This window comes from Echinops telfairi, unplaced genomic scaffold (genome assembly GCF_000313985.2).
Source record: "Echinops telfairi isolate 266 unplaced genomic scaffold, ASM31398v2 ScPeMD7_3533;HRSCAF=4204_1, whole genome shotgun sequence".
NCBI lineage: Eukaryota > Metazoa > Chordata > Mammalia > Afrosoricida > Tenrecidae > Echinops > Echinops telfairi.
In genome coordinates this window covers 23,377,329-23,399,597 of record NW_022107432.1, presented here as the reverse complement: position 1 = coordinate 23,399,597, position 22,269 = coordinate 23,377,329, and the positions used below count along the sequence as shown (strand labels likewise).

At 56.0% G+C, this 22,269-nt stretch overlaps 2 protein-coding genes across 2 annotated transcripts in view; one reads left to right on the top strand and one right to left on the bottom strand.

Moving 5' to 3' along the window:
- The window catches only part of UBR2 (ubiquitin protein ligase E3 component n-recognin 2), a 116,489-nt gene extending 101,996 nt beyond the window's left edge, over positions 1–14,493 (top strand). The window contains exons 35-45 of the mRNA XM_045294770.1: positions 1,829–1,925; positions 2,339–2,406; positions 3,873–4,008; positions 4,416–4,506; positions 5,326–5,456; positions 6,363–6,471; positions 7,132–7,188; positions 9,885–9,962; positions 10,454–10,624; positions 11,539–11,640; positions 12,688–14,493. Coding sequence (XP_045150705.1) covers positions 1,829–1,925; positions 2,339–2,406; positions 3,873–4,008; positions 4,416–4,506; positions 5,326–5,456; positions 6,363–6,471; positions 7,132–7,188; positions 9,885–9,962; positions 10,454–10,624; positions 11,539–11,640; positions 12,688–12,829 — 1,182 coding nt within the window. The 3' untranslated portion in view covers positions 12,830–14,493. The remainder of the gene's footprint in view (positions 1–1,828; positions 1,926–2,338; positions 2,407–3,872; positions 4,009–4,415; positions 4,507–5,325; positions 5,457–6,362; positions 6,472–7,131; positions 7,189–9,884; positions 9,963–10,453; positions 10,625–11,538; positions 11,641–12,687) is intronic.
- Positions 14,494–17,783: 3,290 nt separating this feature from the next.
- Positions 17,784–22,269, bottom strand: part of PRPH2 (peripherin 2) — a 17,096-nt gene continuing 12,610 nt past the window's right edge. The window contains exon 3 of the mRNA XM_004710765.2: positions 17,784–18,008. Coding sequence (XP_004710822.1) covers positions 17,784–18,008 — 225 coding nt within the window. The remainder of the gene's footprint in view (positions 18,009–22,269) is intronic.

Sequence of the window (22,269 nt, the reverse complement as noted above, 5' to 3'; positions counted from 1 at the left end):
CCCACTGTGTTCGATGTGCTGCTGTTTTCCCGTCTCCGGGGTCTTGCTGACTGTTCCCTTTTCAGGTCCCTGCCAGCCGGCTAACTGACCCTTTGTCGCGTGTGGAGATTGCGCTTGTCAGGTTCATCCAGGGACCCCATTACTTGTCCGGCCTTTTCTGTGTGTGACGGCTTTATTTTCTTAAATCTGTTAGCTGTGCTTTCTGCTCACGCTCCTCTTTCTGTTGACACTTTTTCCGTCTGGCTGCTCCTTGTCTGTCTCCTGCCTCCCGCCCGTGTCGCGCCCCACCCCACCCCCGCCCCCCAGCTGCAGCCCACCCCTTACCCTTGCGCCACCAGCCTCCTTGATCTCCCGCAGGCGTCTCCCGGCCCACAGCCGTGGTTCTCAACCGGTGGGTCACGACCCCTTGGGGGTCAAACGACCCTTTCACAGGGCTCACCCGATTTATAACAGTAGTAACATGACAGTGATGCAGTAGCCATGACAATGCTGTATGGTTGGGGGTCACCCCCCATGAGGACCTGTACTGAAGGGTGGCGGCGTGAGGAAGGTGGAGAACCGCTGCCCTGCAGTCCGTGGCCCTTCCCTCCTGCAGTCTGTGTGTAGGTAATGCCACCAGCAGAACGCGGAAGTCCTGCTAGGTGTGAGGTTGGGCCTGGGCATGCCTATCCAGTTGGTCCGTTTGGGCTTTCAGGTTGTGGTCAAAACGAAGCCTGGCACGTGGCAGGCCCTCTCAGTATTGAGCGAACTATCTTTACCGAAAATGTCGGGGCTGGAGAACTAAGCTGAGGCTGTGTGCTCTCCCGTCCCCACTTCTGCTTCGTGGACTCAGCTCCTCCCCTCTCTTGCCTCGCTTGCTGCGTTGCAGCTGTCTTACTGTCTCTACTCCGTCTTCAGAAGGGCTCCCCGCAAAAGCACCCCGGTCAGACTTGCGGAATCACTGCGCATTCCCAGACGCTGGTCCCAAGCCCTACACAGATAGGAATCCTCCACATGGAACCCGGCTCCTCCCAAGAGGCTCTCTGGGCTTTCTCGGCGCTTCCCTGCTGCCAGGAGCCATCACGTGTGTTTCCAACCCCTAGCAGCCCCACGTGACTGTTGATCGGCCGCTCTGGGTTTTCTCGGCTGTCGTCTTTACGGACCGATCGCAAGGTCTCTCTCTCGGGGAGCTACTGAGTGGGTGCCAACCACGAAGCCCTTCATCAGTGCCCACCCGACTCATTTGACTGCGAGTTCTTCGCCACCTTCCACTGTCTTCTCTCCTTTTCTGTCTCTTCCTCGCACTCGAGTGCGCTGAACTAGAGAGCAGCGAAGGTGGGGCAGTGAGCTTCCCGTCAAGATCAAAACTAAGCCTGGTGCAGGAGTCTTCCCGGGAAAGATATTTTGACGCTCCAATGTGTGCTCCGTTTCTAAGCCATGTGGGAGCAGCATCGGGGCAGGGTTCCCCAGTCAGCAGAGTACTGCCCGCCTCTCAGAGGCTTCCTTTAGGGTCCGTGTAAAGAAACCGTTGACCCCCTGGCTTGTTGTACTGTGAGTTAAGAGTCCCGCGTCTGTGAGACACACCACCACCACCACCCCCGCCAAATTTGTCGTCCCCCCTTTCTCTAGGAGCCAGTGCGGGGGCAGGGAGATGGCTTCTGCTCGCCTAGCGTGCAGCTGGCTTTCCCGTCGGTAGCCTTGTTCCTGGTGGAGACCCGACGTCCAAGTTATCCCCAGTTCCGCTCCATAGGCCCCGTAACGACCTCCATCATCGGACGGGCGGCTTTGCTTTGAGCAGAGCTACTTCCTGTGCTGGCGTCTGCCCACCGTGTCGACCTCTTTATTTCAGGACGACTGTCTGAGGTCACTAACAAGATTTGCGGCCGCACACTGGACAGTTGCGTCGCTCTCGGTGGTACAAGGACACTTTTGTAAACTCTTCGCATGTGAGTGTTAACACGTTTGCCATCCATGTGGCAGTCATTTCTCTCGTTAAGTCTTTCTTCTCGCCATGACAAGAGCTGACCTCGAGGTGCTGCTGGTCTTTACTCAGACTCTCTCGGTCGGTTATAAATTCATATGCACAGTGGAACCTGGGGGAGCTGGAACTCAGTGGGGTCCCTGGGTCTGTTGAAATTTGCTGCCTTTGACGGCACTAACTACCTCTCACTTCCGTGGGAATAGACTGATTTTCCTTCTCTGACAGGTTTTCTCATTACCTGGGCTCCCCCTCCACAGGTTTTACTGTATTTCACTAAAAGATACCTTTAAAACTAGATTGCGTACATCCTTAAAGTGGTTTAATCCTATGTTGGCATACGAAACGTACTCATGCATTTATTTCTCCGTAAACATTTAGCATTGGTGCCTGGTGACAGCCGTGGAGACCTCCCGTGCGTCCTAGACATCGACATGTTTCATTTACTGGTGAGTGTGGAGCGCGGCTGTGACTTCCTCTTTGTGCGGTCTCGCTCTCCCCTGGGCTTGATGAGCAGTGGGGGGGCAGACAGGGATTGCCGTGTGACATTACTGTGGCCACTTCTGCGAGCCTTGGTGGCCGAATGAGTTACCTGTTGGGCTGCCAAGTACCAGGTCAGCAGTTTGAGTCTCCCAGCCCCTCTTTGGGAGAAAGATGAGGCTTTGCAGCTGCAGTTCTATGCTATCCTAAAGTCAGCCTCCACGCAAGGACCGTGAGCTTGGTTGGTTGTTTTTGTTTTGTTTATTGCCCCTTCTAATTTTTTTCCCTTAAGTGCTAGAAGCCCTACTTGAGGCTCTTGACTGAGCCTCAAAGCATGGACATTTTAATATCCTTTCTTATTTTGTGTGACCAACAAGGTCAGCTACCCAGCCTCCGCGTGGTTGTGCCTCCAGAGAGGCAGCGATAATACCAGCAACGTAAGGGCTACTGTTGGTCGCTCCAGGGTCTCTGTGCAGTGCAGCACATCTGCAGTCACACTTCTTGGTGACAGACAGCCCCTTCAGCACTTCACGGATAGGTATGTCCTCGGCGTGGGTGCACCGAGGGCCAGGGCACCGAGCTGGGTGACTGGATTCCAGCCCCACCTGAACCGGGGCCCTTTGTGCCGGTGCAGAGTGAACCAGCACACACAGATTGGACTCAGATTGTGTGCCTGTAGGGAGTTAGTGAGTGTGAGAACCCGCGGGGACAGTCCACACCCCCCAGTGCGCATCCAGCAGTATGTTCCTGATAAGTGTTGGCTGTTTTCTATTTTTAGAAGAGCTAGAGTCTTGTATACCTAAGTGCTGTCACGTGCATTTAGTCCTTGCCTTCTTGCTATTATAGTATAGGTGCTTATGTGTGTAGAAGCAAGTTATTTGTCTTTACCATTCAAGAAACAGGCTCAGGGGCTCACTTGTCGGGAAGCCCCTAAGAGGAGGAGGGGGGAGTCGTACCTCGGTCTTTGTGGCTTCAGACTCGATGCTCTCCCTCCTGTTGATGCCAGGAACATTGCCAACTGTGTATGATGGGCCAGAGGCTACACCTCAGGGAACCACTGCATGGATGAAAGGATAATGTCCGTCAAGACCCCTTTTAACTCATACTGTTTTCTCAAACACATCCTGGTGAGATCTCTGTGGATGTAAAAATCAAGAAATCCACGCGATAAGTCCACTTCAACTCGGAGCGAGCACACAGGCCCGAGTTTCCAAGACTAAATCTCTGTCGGAGCAGACCGCCACCACCCTGCTTTCTCCTGGGGAGCCGCTGCTGAACTTGACCGCCCATCTTTCAGTTAGCAACCAAGCACCCAGGGCACTTTGTCCCATCAAAGATTTCAGTCTAAGGGAAAGGACTGGGCTTGGTGCAGGGGGCTCACGTTAGGAAGGTGAAGCCGGGTCTCGCTGTCTCACTGACTGTGTTTGCTGCCCAGGTGGGCCTAGTTCTCGCGTTCCCTGCGCTGCAGTGTCAGGATTTCTCAGGGATCAGCCTGGGCACCGGAGACCTTCACATCTTCCACCTGGTTACCATGGCCCACATCATCCAGATCCTGCTTGCCTCGTGCACAGGTACTGCTTGCCCCCGCCCGTCCACAAAGAAGCAGTGGAGTTTAAGCCCTGTAACTCTGGAGTAGCGTCGTGGCTAAGTCCCTTAGAATGTTACATTTTAGAATGTCAGTTTTGTGTGTAACTTACGCGTTCATCATTAAATTGTCTCTAGCATTCCCGCTTCCTGATTTCTCAAATTGCTGTTAAGACAAAACGTTTAATGATTCTGACCTCCAGCTGGCAGGTGGCTGCACTGAAGCACATTGGTCTCCTGTCCCTAAGCTCTCTGGCTCACTGAGTTAAGCGCTCAGACTTAAAAGATGGCAGTGCTGTGTGACGTGTGGGAGCATGTCCGTGCCGCGTGTTAGCGTCTGGGCGTATCTGAGTGACTCAGTGCTGGGATGCACTGATGCTGCTCCTTCTTTCAGAGGAGAATGGCATGGATCAAGAAGAGCCCCCCGGGGAGGAGGAGTCAGCCGTTCTCAGCCTGTACAGCACGCTCCGCGAGCACACAGGAAGGTGAGCTGACTGCTGCATGGCTGCCGTATCCCGGAATAGTACGGGAATGGAGCCGCGAAGTCCAGGGAGCAGCATGCTGTCTGTCGGTTGTTCCTAGAAAGAAGGTGGTTGATGGTTTGCACCGAATGGTGGAGATCATCGACGTCATCTCATTGTACGCGTAAAACTCAGAGAAACGGCGGTGTTTTGTTACTTAGGTGTTGCTACCACTGCTTTAAAATAAAAGGGAAGGAGGTGGGAGAGACGGTTAGTGAGACCTTTACTGTACTAACCTAGAGATGTATTTCTAAGCTCGTGTCAGCGACTAGCCAAAATGCCCTCTAACTGTTAGACCTCCATATGTTGCCCTTGTGTGGATTGGGCTTTTAGACCCCAAACGTAAATAACCTATAAAAAGAGTTGTTCCCGGGTTAGCCCATTTCTGAAATTCCACACTATCAGAATCATCCGACACATAGTAAACTTGCAGGCATGAAGATGTGCATGTGACTGCTATTTGTGCTACCAAAGAACTTGAAGGGCTGTCAGTGGTGAATCAGGAGGGAATGGCATGGCGTGGGGTGGGTGCTGTGCTACAGAACTTGACCCATTCGTGGTCACGGTGCACAGAGCTCTGGGGCCGCTGTTAGCTCTGCGTCTCATGGATTGCACTAACCTTCTCCTGCTGGTAGAGTTCCATCGCAGCACCGCTTGCCCCTGACATGCTCTCGGCGTCGGGACCCCTGCCGGCCAGCTGACCTCCGCAGCTCAGGTGCATCGACGCCGTGCTGTGTGCAGTGGCCTGTCACCCTTGCCCACCAGCACCCTCCTCTCTCGTAGTGCCTTGAAAGAAGCACCCTCCGGCTGGCACCTGTGGAGGAGCGTCCGAGCTGGGATCATGCCTTTCCTGAAGTGCTCCGCTCTATTTTTCCATTACTTAAATGGAGTTCCTTCCCCACCCGAAGTTCAAGGTAATCTCCGGTTTACTTCAGACTGTAGGAAATGTCGGTAGTCTTTTACCCCAGAAGTTTAGAATGAAAACTGACTTGGGAAAAATGAAGACCCATTAAAACATTTTAGAACACAGCTTATTGATTATCGAGATGTTTGCATTTCACAAAAGCCATTGGTGGGTATAAATCTGACTTTATTTGGGTCTCAGTCAATGTGCAGATATACACATTAAACAGTAATTGCATGTAGATGTGATTTTAATGTGTGGGGATTGACTTGCCACTGTTTCTTCCTGTATTCTGTTTTGATTCATTTCATCAGAGGAGTCTAAAGGCAGACTGGCAGCTCCTCCCTCTGTATTCCCATAGCGCCTGGCACAGTCACAGAGGCCCGTCCTGTGGGCTGGCATCCTCTAGCAGGGGGGCTGCCAAGTTTGCAATGGCGGCTGCGCTTTCACTCTGTCTTTCACAATCAGACCATCTTATATTTCTGTGTTGCTTTCTACTCTTCCAGAGCATCTGTACATGATATTTGTCATTTAATATTTGAACTAGCCCCATGAAGTGGATGACGCAATTCTGTAGACTGTATTGCAAATCATGAAGCTGAGACACCAGGAATTTACGAGCTGTCTGGTGTCGGAGGTGCCTGGCTCCCCTCCCCTCCGCGTGTCATTTTCTGTGGAGCCTACCTTTCCCCGGGCTCCCCTGTTAGTTTCCTTTCAAGTTTTATATCTAGCAAATGCGAGCTCTTTATGTGTTGGTTGGTTAGTTGGTTGGTTGATTTTCCAAGCTCTGCTTCTGCTGATTCCAATGGATGATGGATGGAAGGATGAAAGGGTGGTGTTTCAAGCTCTGCTGTTGCCTATTTGCATCCACAATCCACCTTGATAAAAGCGTCAAACTTGTCTTCTATATTTGCAGTTACGGGAACGAGCCATTTTGAACATTTATGTAACTATCTTTCCCTACCAAGCAACCTCATTCGCCTCTTTCAAGAAAACAGTGAGCTAATGAATTCACTGATTAAAAGGTAACAATTATGTATTTCATCATTTTGAGTATTTATATGGAACCAGACTTCAGTTTATTACATATTTGGCAAAGTTCTTAGAGAGTTAGCCAGACAGAATTCAGCCTTTGTCATTCCCCCAATAATGATCAGGCCTTCCTAACTCTAGAGGTCTATCCTGTGGTTCAGATGTTTGCCAAGTTTGTGGCGTGGCACAGTGAGTAATGATAGAAATGCCGTATCCACACAGACTTTGTTCCATAAATGTTGCGGGGCTGGAAGAACATGTCGGGGCTATCTAGTCTGCTCCCACTTTGAATTTGAGAAACTGGAAGCCTAGACACGGGGGGCCCCTTTGAAAGTCCTGTCCAGCTAGGGAGCGAGGGTGAACACGCGGGGATCTAGCTGCAGGTGACATGAGTTGTCAGTGGTGCAGACCGGCTGGTCCAGAGTGTCCTCATGAATGGGGTTATCGTATGCGTAGTCGCGACTTAATAGGCTGAGTCGCAGTAAAAGATGAAGGCAAAATAGGGATTTCTCCCGCCACTTTGTGGTTGGGCAGCGCCTAGCATACTGAGTCAGGGAGACTTCTCATTACTGGATTGTGCGGGGCGGGGTGGAGATTCTTCGAGCTGTTTCAGAATGTTTTGTTGTGTTTTTTCCTCCCTGTTTACCCTGAAGCTGGTGCCATCACACAGAAGTTAAACGCTATCTAGACGGTGAAAGAGACGCTATCAGGTAAGAGGTGATTGGAGGCAAGGCCAGGAGGCAGCAGGATGTCAGTGCAGCATCCCTTCAGAACATGCCTCCTGTGCCTGCCGTGCTGCCAGGTAGGCGGGAACGCCTTGCTCTCATTCTGCCTCCTCCTTAGCCTGGTCTTGAGAATGTGCAACAGCGTCTCGGATGTGAATATGGAGAGCTGCACCTGTTGACAGGGGAAACGAAGCAGAGTACTCTATTTTGGAAGATCTATTTATTTCTAAAATGTAGGCTCCTTCCCAGGTGTTCCGTGGCTGTCTGTCTTTATCTGTTGTTTATTTTGTTTTTAGTATATTATGATGGAACATTTCAGACAATCCAAAATAAAGTTAGGTAGATCAGCTTCAGTAAGGATCAAATGTGGCCAGTTGTCATAGTGTGTTTCAGCCCAGATTCAAATAAGATTTGTAGGCGTCTTGTAATTGGTTGGTCCGTCTCTGGAGTCTCAGTTCCTCCTCCTGTTTCTTTGCTGCTGAAGTGGACTCATTGTCCTGAGGCTGGGGGTTCTGATTGCGCCCCGCGGGCCGTCACATTCTTATCACCACTTCCCGTAGCTCTGAGGGGCTGGATGGCGGGGAGTTTCCCAGCCAGGCTCAGAGGTGGTGCGTAGACGTCATGCCATCTCCCCGTGTGCTGTCACCTGTTGTTAGGGACCACCTCCCAGCCACTGATGATGCAGGTGATTGCAGATTGTATACAGGCAGTTCCTACGGCTCAGCCTTAGTCAGGAAACCCAGTAGAGCGGTCCCTGCTGTGTGCTGTGGCGTCAGCTCTGACCCAGCAGTCCTGTGGGGCAGCCATCCTGACAGGACCCACCACCAGACAGACCTTCGGACCCTGGTGAGCCCGCCACTGGCCGCTGAGCGAGCAGCTGAGGGCGAGGCACCTGCCACAGCGCCCCTGGTGTTCCACCTGGAAAACTGCTGTGAAGCACTCCAGCCCCTTTCTCTAAAATTGACCTTCGTCCTTGGCTTTGGTGACTACCGTGGGAGAGCTTGAGGTTCCTCCACCTGAAACCTGCAGGTGGCACCTGGGGATTTGTGTAGCAAATGCGGGCTGCCAGACCAGAAAAGGCCGGGGTCAGCTCACCTCAGGAGGCACGACGTTGCCTCTCGCGTACAGTGAGGGCGCAGCCGTGACTGGCTGATAAAGCCCCAACCACAGAGGCTCGGGAAGCTCCCTGTTGACAAAGACAAAGGAATGCCCCTTTGGGGACCTGAAGCCCCCAGACCTGGTGTGTGCATCTGTTCCTTAGAGAGGATCCTGACCTGTCGTCTTTGGCTATAATTAGTCTGTATCTGCAAGTCTGGTACTTTGGTGAGTAATATGAGACATCCCAATGAATTATCAAACCAGTTTGCAGCTGATACTTTAATGGAGTAATGAGGAGACCCCCAAGTCTGTGGCTAGCAGGTCAGAAATTTTGGGGGTGTTGTGTAAACTCCCCAAACTTGCCTTACCTCCTGAGTTCTTTCTCAGGGAAAGTCCAATGTGGTCATCTGGTATCAGAAATGATGCCGGGAAAGTGGGGGTGTGATCAATGCCTACATTTGGGGGTGGGATTTATGCTGCCAATTATCCAAGGCTCCCAGCATGTATATTCCCCCAAGCTCCCCAAGTGATTCAGGTTTGCCTAGAGCCCCACCGCTCAATGAATCCACCACTGAGCTCTGCAGGAGGGACGGCCCTGCCGCCCGCTCACACTGGGCACGTCAAGCACCTTGCACAGAGAGCAGGCCTTCAAGTACCAGTGGAAGTTGGCCCTAAGTTTGGTCTGAATCAACTTGGGTGGCCTGGTCTCTTAGAGCAGCGGTTCTCAACCTGTGGGTTGTGCCACGACGCCTTTGGGGGTCGAACGGCCCTTTCACGGGGGTTGCCCGATTCATCACAGCTGCAAAATGACAGTTATGAAGTGGCAACGAAAATAATGTTATGGTTGGGGGAACTATATGAACTACTGCCTTCTCTCCTCCCCAGTGGGCTGCGTGTCCCTTCTGTCCTTCAGACCCTAAGTTCTGTCGCTGGCTCTGACTCTGACTCCTGTGTGGGTGAGTTCACTTGAACTCACGAGACTATGCATAGGCGTCAGAAGCTGTAGATATTTAGAGGAGCAAGCAAGCTCATCTTTCTCCCATGGAGCGGCTGGTGGGTTTGAACCACTGACCTTGCCGTCAGTAACCCCGTGCCTAACCTACAGCAACACCAGGGCCCCCGGAGTTGCACGTCAGTGGGGTCGATTTAGGGACCCTGATGGTGGGTTGGTTGAGCGCCTGACGGCTAACTGGAAAGTGGGTTGATTCACCTTCAAGCCTACCATGTTCACGGGGCAGTTGAGCCCGGCACTCCGGACCCTGCAGGGCAGCTCTGCTCTGCCTGCCGTGCCCGCGCCCCTCAAGTCCGAGTCAGCTGGTCCCGTGGGCGTGATTTGTGTGGGTGGATCCGAAGCAGCCTTTTTATTCTGAGTTTATTCTGAACTCGTCCATTAAAGCGCCCTAGGGCGCTGTCTTTCAGGGTGGGGGGCTCTTGGCTTGTTTTACTTTTGGCTTCTCAACTACTGGCGTGGTGTGCAATCACTTGGCTTGAGAATCTCCCTCTGTTCATCGGTAAGGAGAGTCGCCCTGTCCTTACACTGTCTGTGACCTCACGCTCACGGACTTTCATGTGCCCGTTTTCAGCTACCCAAGAGAACCGAACAGACTTCTAGACCTGCCGGAGGACTACAGCAACCTCATTAATCAAGCGTCCAATTTCTCGTAAGTTGTGAGCTCTTCCCTACCACTAGAAGCCGAGGACACACGTCTGTGGTGCCCTCACCACGTGTGGGCCGGGCAGTCCTAGCAGTAGTCATTCCCCAGAGCGCCTTGAGTCGTAAAATGTCATGTAAAAACACGCCCGCCCGCCCCACCCCAGACAATTTTTAATATTATGTAGCATTTCCTGGTGGCACAGAGGAAGTACAACAGGCGGTGAGAGATGGCGCCTGGCCTGGACCCAGGCACAGTCCCTCCCTGTGTGGCCTGCTCCTTCCCCGCAGACGTCCCTGGTCCTAACGTGACCAGGAGTGAGCTTCCCCGCGTGCCTGGGTTCGTTTGTGTCTGCAGTGTGTGTGGCTGTGACGTGACCGTGCGGGGTGGGTGATGGTTTGGCTGCGTGAGTACAGAGCTTAGGTCCCCGGGCCCGTTGGACGTAGTGCCAAATCCCTCTCCGTTGTAAAGAGTGCTTGTGTTCCCTTCGTCCCTCCCAGGTGCCCCAAGTCCGGTGGGGACAAGAGCAGAGCCCCCACGCTGTGCCTTGTGTGTGGAGCCCTGCTGTGCTCCCAGAGCTACTGCTGCCAGACGGAGCTGGATGGCGAGGACGTGGGCGCCTGCACCGCGCACACGGACTCCTGTGGCTCCGGCGTGGGCGTCTTCCTGAGGTGAGGCCCGGCCACATCATCCTGCGCCCCTGCTGAGACGTGGGCACCTGTCGTTTGACCTCTGCACTCCCGTTCCTCCTCCCAGCCCCAGCCCCCGTCGCAGCTCTGTGCATGGGAAGCGCAGCTCTCCCCGTTCCTTCCCCCAGGGTCCTTCTCTTGTGTCCCCATGACTCCGGGGTGCTGCCTCTGCCATGCATATCTCAGCTGCATGCACGTAGTTGTGCGCATCCAGCAGACGTTCGCTCACCTGCAGTGTACCAGGCGGAGACTGCAGACAAACGCAATCCTGAGCAGGCTGCCATGAGTAAAGTGGATAAGACAGGTGTTTATCCTGTCTTAGAAAGGTCAGGAAACTCACGGGGCTCACTTCTTTGGACTCGTCCTCAAAGAAAAATGGGACAGTAACCTGTGTCCCCGTTCTTGGGGAATGTACAAGTCTGCCTCATTCGCGACGTGCCTGCAAATCAGTCCCTGTTCGTAGTGGGTAAGACTGTCGGGACCCTCTTCTGTTGCGAACTTGCCTCTCGGCACTGACCGTGCGTGCCCGTCCTTCCCCTCACTGCTGGACTCCGTGCCGCCGGTGGGCAATGCGGTGCTCTCCAGCGTCGGACCTTCTCCCCCGCACTGCTTGTGTCGTGTTCAGAAGGCTCGAGTCCATTTGGAGAGGAGTCCAAGCCTTGTTTTCAACCCACGGCCATCGAGTCCACTCGGACTCCCCGTGGCCCCAGAGGACAGAGTAGAACTGCCCCGTGGGGCTCCGAGGTGGCCCCGCATATGGGAGCATGCCACCAGCGTCACGTGTTTCTCCTGTGGAGCCGCTCATGCCTGTGGAGCCGACTCGGCCGCTGCAGCCCAGCGCTCCCGTGAGCCGTGCGTGCAGGGCCTGAGAGCTGCCCGTCGCCATCTCTCCGCAGGGTGCGAGAGTGCCAGGTGCTGTTCCTAGCCGGCAAAACCAAAGGCTGTTTTTACGCTCCTCCTTACCTTGATGACTACGGAGAGACGGACCAGGGGCTCAGGTAAGGCCCGTCCTAGGGGTGGGTTGACAGACTCCGGAGCCCATCCGTCTGTGGTGGACAGATGAAGTGCGTGTCCCCACTGACTGTGCGGGGACTCGGGTGGTCCTGGCAGAGTGGGCTGTGGATATCTGTAGCCCCTTCCCCAAAGAAGACACCAGGACTTCCTGGCCAGCATCCTCTTCCCAGCATGGCACGAGGGCTGTCCCGTAAATCAGGGCGTGGGCAGTGCGGGGCGCTTATTCCTCACTCCTGAGAAACTGTCTGACTCCCCACGGACCATCCCAGCGTCAGGACCCTGACAGACGGCCCCTCTGGCTCATGTGGCTGTGGGCAGGGGAGGCCCGGCATCGTGGGTGTCTGTCAAAGAACATACCTTAAGCGATGCGAGAGAAGCCTCACATTCACGGGGATAAGTTGCCGATCACCCAGCACAGCGTCTGCCTACGGTGGAGGCCCCGTCACTTCTGCTGTCCCACCATTTCTGTCGATGAGCTCAGGGTCCTCAAAGTAGGCATAAGTGTGCCCTAGAGGTGACTGCATCCTGGAAAGGGAGGTGCAGGCCTGGCAGCCACCGTGAAAGGAGGAGACAGCGTTCCTGGAGCCCGGCCGCAAGCTTACGGCCCACAGGCCAAGGGCGTGGGCTTCGCTGAGGCACCAGCAGCCTGCTTAGGGGGCTGAGGTGCACTGCCCAGGACAGGTGGCCCGGCGTGAGGTGACCAACCTGTGCCTGCTGGCTGTTGTCACCAGCAACGGGCACAGCAGTGGAGCTCTCACGCAAGCCCTCCTGCCCCTGTCCCACCCTGTCCCTCACTCCCACTGTGGGTAGTGTGTGTGGGTGCAGCTGGAGTGTGTCAGTCCGGCTAATGGGTGCATCTCCGTCGTCACTGCTCTTGCACCTGTCCCCCTCGGGAAGGGCTGGGGACATGCAGACACTCGGGGCTTCAGGAAGCCCTGGGAGGCTCCATGGCCTGTTCACCTCTCTGAGCACGCTGTGAAGGCCCCCCGCCCCTGTGCGGGGCATGTTGGTGACGCAGGTCTTGTCTGCAGGCGGGGCAACCCCTTGCACCTGTGCGCGGAGCGCTTTCAGAAGATCCAGAAGCTCTGGCAGCAGCACAGCCTCACGGAGGAGATCGGCCACGCACAGGAAGCCAATCAGACCCTGGTGGGCATCGACTGGCAGCATCTATGAGAACACACCGCCACCAAGGACATTGACTTGGACTTTGGAGAAAGGAAATAGGACATAAGGTCTTCTGAATTTGGAAATAAATTCTCTATTTAAGCTTTCCTTCCAGCTTTATTTGTGTAGCTCTGGCTCCGGAGACTGGATGAAACAACTTGGCCAGCGGCAGCAGGTCCCGGTAGCCTGCACTGTTCTGTTAGCCTCGAGTCGGACTTGTTGCCTCGCAGGCCCCGTGGAAGGCTGGCCTGGGCCCTCGCACCACAGAGGGTGCGGGAGCTGGAAACCATGTCTCTGGGGTCGCTGTGCCTCCCGGTGGCTCGGGCCCAGGTGGGCCTTTCCCTGCACTGAAGAGCCGCCAGGAGTCCTCAGAGCGAAGCAGCGGCCTGTGAGGCTGGAGTGTCCCGGCAGCCATCTCCGTGCCCGGCTGCCGGGGTCGAGTGGCACTTGTGAGGGAGGAGCCCACGAGGAGGGGCAGGTTGGCCGTGTGCTGCGTGCGGTCCCGTGCTATCGCTGGTGGAATGATTGTTACTATTTTAATGAGGCTTTTGACGCTGAGAGGAAAAAAAACTCACTTTAAAGGGCTTTTAACGAAAACTCAAATATATCCTAGTTTTTCAGACGGAATATGGTTCTCTGGTATCATTTCTACAACGAAGCTGAGAGAGCGGGAGCTTCTAGAATCAAACCAGGCGGGGAATGAGCACCTGGTGTTGTAAGGTCCCTGGTCCCCCAGCATTCCTGGCAGAAAGGGGAGCAGCTGCTTGCCTGCGGGGCACCTGCACACCCAGGCCTGTGCCCAGCAAGCCTTCGTCCTCGCCACCTAGTGACGGAGCGGAAACGTCGGCGACCACACAGCCTCTCCGTCCAGGGACACGGGCTCGGCTCGCTGGACCCCTGGCCGAGAGTGCTGGCCCACTGCCTGGAGGACTCAGCCCCAGCCTCCCAGAGGGGCGGCGGCTGGGGCAAGGGGATCATTTTGGCTCTTGACGGGTTTTTGTTTTTAAGACGACTGCGTGCAAGCCTGTCACCCCACTGCGCCCCTCCCCTGAGCTGTGTGCCACGCACATGCACACGCACACAAAGCACAAGTACAGAGGGGTGCGAGCAGCACCCAGGCTGTGAGGTGCCACCCGCCTCTGGGCTGGGTGGCCTTGTCCCTTTCTTGGTCGCTGTCACGTCTCATTTCCTTTAGCTTTGAAAGTCCACCTTCTCTGGCGTTTCCCCATCCGTCCTCCCTGCTGACATTTAAAATCCTGAGAGCAGTGGTGTGTGGGACCGTCCACGGAGTCACAGCAGTGCTCCAGCTGCTAGACCCTGCGGCTGAGCACACAGCCTGTCCCCGGCCCTCCGGCCCTTCTCTGAGGGTGCCCAGGGCTCCGGGACACTGTGCATTGACACGAAATAGCAACACACACACTTGTAGCTTTCCCGTGTGTGGTGTTGAGCTAGTTGTCTCCCTAGCGAATCATCCCAGCTTTCTGATTTGTACTGCATGTATCATGTTAATTGTAGAAATGTTCATATAACATGCTTTCCATATCAGGGAAAATCCTATCTGTTTAATAAATTGACTATGACTTTACTATCTGTGGACAACTTGTAAAATTTGGAATGTATCATATGTAAAAAGTTTAAAGGGATCCAAATAAATGTCTTCGGTGTCGGCGTCACTCCCGGTCGGCCGCATCTTTGTTCTGCTGCACACGGCCACAGGCCACAGAAGTGCCCGGTGTCACCTTGCCCCAAATGCACCACCTGCCTGAGCGGAAATTTAAGGCGCTTATATCATTAGTGACCGAACTGGCCAGTAGTCAGGCCACCGTGACCTTCCCAGAGGAAAACCTTGGTCAGCATTTCAGCCGATGGGCTTTCAGATTCATTGGCTGTGACTACCTGTGACCTTTCTGGACCCCCGGGGCCCTCAGGTGTGCAGAAAGCCAGGCCCCCGAAGCTTCTCCACACCTCTGAGAGCTGCCTGGGGAGGTTTCCCTCCCTCTGTCCATCCTGAGCTGGTGACCGCCAGGTCCTAGGAGCACTGCACTGGAGAGGCCGGTCTGTGTGCACCGCTCAGGCGCTCCCTCCCTGCTCTGGCTGCAGCCCCCAGAGCCCCCGGGACGCGCTAGCTGAGCTCTTCTCTGGGAGTGGGGGGTGTGGGGGCACTTGGTGCACAGTGAACCCGGCCTTTCTAGGGCAGCTGTTTAACCACCAGCCCAACCAAGCAGTGGAATGGCTCCCCCGCCACCCCAGGTCTCGCAGGCTGCCCCCCAGCCCTGTCCCTGCCCCCGGGTTTGGTTCTCACTGGACCCCCTCGGAATGCCTGGGATCCCTGTGCTGCGGGGGCGGGTTTATATGCTCACTGGTAAAGGGTGTTTATAAGCACGCGTGCACGCGCCCACATGCATGTGTGTGTGTGTGTGTGTGTACTTCGTGTGAGCCCGAGGCCTCATCCCCGTGAGTTCTCTCCCATCTTACACCCCGCCCCACACCCTCCTCCGAGCACCGAGTTCTCCATGCGTGATTCCCTATTTATATGCCGCAACCTCTGACCTGGGTAGGACCGACGCTTTCTCCCTTCAGGTCAACCTTGTGTCCCATGAGAACGCGGAAGGCCCTGGGGTGGGCGCCACAGCTCAGCACTGCTGACTAGCTACGCACACCGAGGGACCTTGGGTGCCTTGGTCCCCGTGCACCTGGGCTAAGCTGCAAACCTGCTGACCCGGCTCCACAGGCGCCCGGCCGACGAGGAGTGGGATGTGCAGCGCAAGCTTCTAATCTGATCACCCGGATTGAGGTCGCACAGGGTGTCCTTGCTGGTGGCTCTGGCCTGGGCTCGAAGCCTGCTGCCCAAGACACACATCCTAGACCCTTCTCTTTCCAAAGTTCAGAACAATGAGTACCTCCTCCTCTGCCTCAGAGTGACAGCTTTAAACACAGAAGGCCCACCTTTTGTCTCGTGCTCCACCCCAAACCAGGCTGGCAGAACTTAGACTGAATGAACATTTTTCCCAGGAAAGACTGGAGTCGGGTGAGGCACAAGGGGGCACCTGGTGCTGCTAAGAGTCCTGCTGGGCCTGGTAAAGTGGCCAAAGGGGAGGGGCCAGGAGTCCCCAGCAGCTGCCTGAGAAGAGCACCGTCTCCCTGGGCCCGCCCTGGACTGCCAGCGGAGGGGGCACTGGCTAGTCGGCCCTTGGGCCTCCCACCAGTGCTCGCCATCTCCAGTTGCCTCGTACCCTGTTTCCCTGTTGAAGGGAATCCTCACGTGTTTTGGTGAGACCAGGGCAGAGGGAAGAGTTTGGAGTCTTTGCTTAAAATTGCCAAGTTCCACGTCACATTTTAAACAAATTCAGCTCTGGCCCAAACTAGCAGATGTTGAGATGACGGGCATCACCTCATACATAGTCCCTGGTGTTGTGGATGAAAGACAGCATTGGGGCTGGCACACAGCCCCCTGATCGTGAGCAGCGGTTCTCGGTTTTGTGACCGGCTTCTCCATCGGTACTAAACGTTACAGATTGGAGCATCTCATGGTGAGCGTGCTGTTGGACAGGCTAGATACTCGTGTGACCCAGTGCTCGTCATATAATACCGTGTTTAATGCAGTGCCTACTGTACAGCCGTGCACGGCCCGGCTGTCGGTGCTACTGAGAGGGCTCAGGGACCCTCTTCAGGAGAGCCGACTCTCCACTCTGCACACGGCGCCACGGACATGTAGCTGAAACTGGGACCAAAGTCCAACGGGTTCTGGCCATCTGTGACCAGGTCTGAGAACACCAGCACCCCCAGACAGTCCAGACAGAACCAGAAGGGCTAGTCCCTCCCCACGGGAGATGGGTACAAACACCTCTGCTTGAGCAGCCCCAGGACGGAGTTGCCAGTGGGCTGCCCTGCACATCCTTACCCTGCCGGCTGTGCTCCAGCCAGGGGTCAGGAATGGGCATCTCGAGCGTTCACGCCCCATCTGGAGCACACTGAGCCCTGCCTGCACCTGGTCCCTTTCCATCCTGTCTGGGGCCCGAAGGAAGTGAAAATGTGCTCTTGCTGGCCTGGGAAGGTGGCTCTCAAGGACCGCTCTTCAGAATCACGGCTTTGCAGAATGGGGAGCTGTGGAGGGAGTGTGTGTCTGTGGGGGGGGACCTTCACTCTCCACTGTGGACTCCTGGCTTCCACGGGGACTGTTGTGGCCGCCTGTGGGTGGAAGAGGGGGGAGGCCCCCAAAGAGGCGAGGTCTGTTCTCCAAAGAGGGCCTGCTTGTCTGAGGTCCACACAGCCCAGCGCCTCCCCAGACGAGCCTGCACCTGGGGGCTTGGCTCTTGCTGGGACTTGCCACCAACCTGACTTGCTCAGCTGTGGCACCCTCCTGGCCGCCGAGTGCAGAGGGCGTGCAAACGTGGCACCCAAGCCCGCCTTCACTGTGGCCGGGGCAGGGGAGAGAATCCCTTTCCTTCCAAAGCCCACCTTCCACTGTTGCACGGAGTGGCCTTCAAAAACTGTGGTTGGTTTGCTTTATGTGACACATGGTGTGTTTCTCAGACTCCCAGTGACATTTGGGACGTAATATGACCCAACTCCAAGATCCCAAGCCAGCGGAGAAGAGGAGGGCTCTCCGGTGCAGCCAGTGGCCTGAAGGTGCTACTGAGTGGCCTGTGCTTTGGAGACCAGTGGGTGCCGGGTCTGGTCATCCATCCTCGAAGGGAATTGGAGGCACCTGGAGGCTAGCCATGGGCCGGGAGGAGGAAGGGGGACATGAGCAGGGGGGCTTGATTGTTCGCACGTTGAGTCAATCAATCGTTCAGCAAATGTCCGAGTGTTTTCAGAAACCCCGGCCCTTAAATCCCACCACCAAGAAGCGTCTCTGGGCGACGGCGCCCTCCTCAGAGATCCAGACTCAGCAAGACGCAGGGCTCTGCGATTGGCGTCCATAACTGCCCCGTGTGCGGGGAGGGAGGCAGAGGCTGGGTGCTCAGCCTGCCCCAGGGGCCTGGTCCGCCTCCCCACCGCCCTGGGCCTCCACCTGGTTGCCCTGGGCCAGCTGCCGCACGCGCTGCAGGAAGGCCTTCCACGTCTCGGACACGCTCTTCTCCAGCAGCCAGCCCTCGCTCTCTGCCTCGCACGCCGGGTCCTCCTCGGGGCCGGGCATGCCTTCCAGCGCTGTGTGCAGGTAGCGCAGCCCGACGGTGACAGCCACCTGGTGGAAGGGAGGGAGGAGAGCTCAAGATTGGGGCTGTGGGCACACCTGTGTGTTCTGCCCTCTCCCGGTGCCCCCTCCACACCAAGTCCTGGCGGCACCCCAGTTCTAGCGAAGTTAGTAGTGAGACCCCTCCACAGGATTCCCAGCTGCTCGCTGATCACAGACCTTTCTTCCAAGGCACCTTTGGGTGGATTTGAACCTTCAACCTTCGTGTTTAGCTGCCGAGCATGCTGTCCTTGGGATCACCAAGGGCTCGGTGTCCCTCCCTAAAGCAAACCAAACCTGATGCCATCACATTGATGCCAACTCATAGTGACCCTGTAGGACCGAGAGGACCTGCCCGGGGTCCCCAGGGCTCATCTCTGGAGACGGACGGTCGGGCGCCTGCCTCTCTCTGTGGAGCAGTGGTTAACGAGCTCCACGGCCGGCCGAGGTGAGTGGTTTAACAAGAGTGGCGGCCTGAGAAACCCGAGGGGGCCGTTCTGCCCCAGGACAGGGTAGCCGTGATTCAACAGTCCTGAGTTCCATTCTGACCGGACCTTCGGTCTGGACTCCCTCCCGGAGCCCTGGTTGGTGGTGACAAGTTCGGCTGCCATTGGCTGGGAAGGTCAGCAGTTCCAACCAGCAGCTGCTCCACAGGAGGAAATGGAAGTCTCGCCTCCCGTACGGTTACAAGCCTCGGAAACCCACGGGCAGGTCTACCCTGGCCCAGAGGGCCTCCGCGTGTCTATGCACTCGACTGAGTGAGTGTAGTGAGTACCCCCTCGCCGTGGGCCCTCCCCACCCCTACGCCGCCCCTGCGCCATCAGCCCCCCTCCCAGCACAGTGCTGGGGTCAACTGTGTTAACTCGAACTACAAGCCCTCCTTTGCTCCAGATGGTCGACTGTGGCCTCTCTTTACTCCCTCGAGTGGGATGAGTCTGGTGGCGGTGGGTGGATGGATGGGAGGATATTAGTTATAGGGTCCTTTGGGTTTGTCCACCGGTGGCCCTTGAGACACAGGTGTCGGTGCCAGAATTCCTGAGCTGGGACCCCAGCTCTGCTACTCAACCAGCCACGAGAGCTGGAAGCCACAGATGTTCCTGTGGAAGAGAGCCGCCTGGAGGGGCGCTATGCTGCTGTTTGCAGAGGCCTGTCCGGTGAGGTCGGATGCAGTACCGGTTGCAAGCTGCACCCTCACCGCCATCTGCCATCGCATGCACTCTGCCTCCCAGCAGCCCACAGGACAGACAGAACTGTCGATGGGTTCTCAGGCTGTCGCTCTATGGAAATGCAAAGCCTCGTCTTTCTCCCCCGGAGCAGCGCGTGGTTTCAAACTAGCGCCCTTGTGGTTCCTATCCAATGAGTAACCCACTACACCAGTGGTTCTCCACCTTCCTAATGACGCAACCCTTTCATACGGTTCCTCACGTGGTGGGGACCCCCAACCATAACATTATTTTCATTGCTACATCATCACTGTCATTTGCTACTGTTATGCATAACAGTATCTGATAGGCAGGCTGTATTTTCTTGTTACAAATTGAGCATCATCAAACATAATTAAAGCATAGTGAGTAATCACAAAACAATATGTAATTCTATATTGTGAAATATGTATGTGGTTTCCGATGGTCTTAGACGACCCCTGTGAAAGGGTGGTTGGACCTCCAAAGGGGTCTTGACCCAAGGTTTGAGAACCACTGCACTCGTCCTCAGGAGTTGGAAAGCAAACCACCAGGTTAGCAGTTGGAAACCCCCGGCCGCCCTGTGCGAGACAGCTGAGGCTTTCTGCTCCCATGAATCCATGGTCCAAGGAACCCGGAGGAGCGGTCTCGTCTGCCCTGTGGGGCCACTGGGAGTCGGAATGGGGGTGAAGGCAGTCATGCGCGTGGGCTGTATGTATCACTGGGCAAGCAGCGCCTCCCCTTTACTAGGGACCGGTTCTGTTAGCCACTCGTGTCCACACGACACGCACTTCCTGTGTGCTCTCGGGGCCTTTGTGATACAGCCAGTGCTGTGTTGAGTGCGGGCCTCTGCTCCTGAGAGCCAGAGTGGGGCCTTACCGGTCTGTCACCCGTCTCCCCAGCACCTAGAACAGCACCAGCACATGGAAGGGCCCCGGTAGACACTGCTGTGTGGATGCTCTGGGACAGCGGGCCATGGCCATGGTCGTGGTCATCATAACCGCCAACGTGTTTCTGGTTGTCAGTGTCCACTGGATGTTTCACAAGGTGCTTTTCAGTGGGAAAGGCCACCTCTTCCAGGAAGTCCTCCTGGTACGAGCACGCCCTCTCTGATCCCCTCTCCTGCTTTCCTGGGAGAGGCCTCTATGATTGGAGGCATGCGCTTGGTTCATGAGTTAGAGGGAGTCTCGTAGCTGGACTGACACCCCCCGACCCCCAGGAGGACAAGGCTCGGACCTGGGGGTTCTACTGGCCGCTCAGTCACTCTTGTGCCCATCACAAATGTGCCAGTAAGAGACCTTGACTAAAAGCCAGTGGCGTTCAAATCCCTGTTCCCCATGAGCTCCTCCTTACTCTGCTGCTGCTGTTGGCCAGTGAGCCACATCCAGCCCACAGACCCCTGCAGGACGGGGGAGAGCTGCCCCATAGGTTCCCTAGGCTGCCCTCCTCACAGGTCACTGCCCCTCCAGAGCAGCTGGTCGGCCTGAACTGCCAGCCTCCGGGTCAGCAGCCAAATGCATAAGCAGTGCACCAGCGGAGCCCCTGCCTTGTCCCACAAGCCCCTGTAGCCATGGGTGTGAGCCGAGGGGGGAAATGCAGCCCCGCTCACCCACTGACCTCCATGAGCTGTTTGGCTTTCCTTTCCAAGAACTCTCAGGGGACCCCAGCCCGTAGCTCTGAGCCTCACGTCTTCTTCCACCCCCTCCTCCCCAGGCTCGGCCTTGGGAGCTCAAGGCCCACAAGTCGTCATTGAGCAGACTCTGTTTCCCTCTCTGGAGTGCAGTCATGCGCTGTGTGAGGCACTAGACGGGTGTCGCCCTGCCCAGGGCACAGCTTTGTGATGTGGACAGAGGACAGGAGTCCGTGGCTGGTGTGGACAATTCATCCAAACCCGAGGTGTCTGAGTTCCCCCAAAGGGGCCAGGGAAGAAAGGTCTGGTGGTCCACGTGGAACCAGGGAGCACGTGTCTATGCGGACACACCTGAATCAGGGTTGCAGGGAAGTCACCTGGTTGTTAATAACAGCAACACTAGTGAGATGTGTGCAGCTGAGAGTGCTCCACTGTTTGAGACAAAAATCAAACTCCCAGCCACCCTGCAGACAGGACAGAGCTGCCCCAGGGGCTCCCAGACCTGCAGCTGTTCACAGGAGTGGAAAGCCCCACGTTTCTCCATGGAGCAGCTGGTGGTTTCGAACTGCAGACCTTGCAGTTGGCAGTCCAATCACTACGCCACCAGGGCGCCTAGAGATCGGAGGCAGCATTTAGCGGAGGATGGCATTCCAGAGGATGAGGACGAGAGGACTGGAAACAGGAAGTACAGGGAGGAAGTGGGGTCAGTGATGTCACGGGAGTTGCAACAATGTCCCAACATCAAAAGTGAGAGCAAAGTCCCAAAGGGTCTTCCTTAAAGGGAGAAGACTCCCAGTCTGACGTCCCTATCGAATGTAGCTCTTCACTTTGCAGCCTGGGTTTGCTGCTGTCAGATTTGCTTAAACAGATGCCCAGAGCCCCCTTCTGTACCATCCTGGTCTACCCAGCTGGAATAACACGCCAGTTCAGCACCTAGGACAGTACCCGACACTTGCTGGTTAGAAACAGCTCTTCAACCAATGAGCAAACGCAACAGATTCACTGGGGCAGCTTACACAGCGAATGGAGCAGGAGGGGGGAATGGCGGCACGGGATCTTACCAAAGGGAGGAGATGAACCCACAAAGAATTAGGGTAACAGGCCTTTGGTGACTGGTGTCTCTAACCAGACCAAACCAAGCCCACTGCGGGCAAGCTGATCGCCCGTAGAACTGGCCCTGCCCCTTCACAGAAGGAGGCGGCCTCATCTTTCTTCCCGGGAGCAGTGGGTGAGTTTGAACGGCTAACCTTGCACTGGGCAGCCCCATGCCCAGGCCGCAGCACCACCAGGGGTACTCTGACTTGGAGGTCAGATGATTTGCCGCCTCCGAGCCCTTGGGATCAGAAGTGGAGGCACGGAGCAAGCCTCAGCACACACTGCTCAGCCACACAGAGGCCACAGGCCGCCCGGCTCCACAGGTGTGCAACATGCAGGACCGGTCCACCCTGAGGGGCAGAGCACA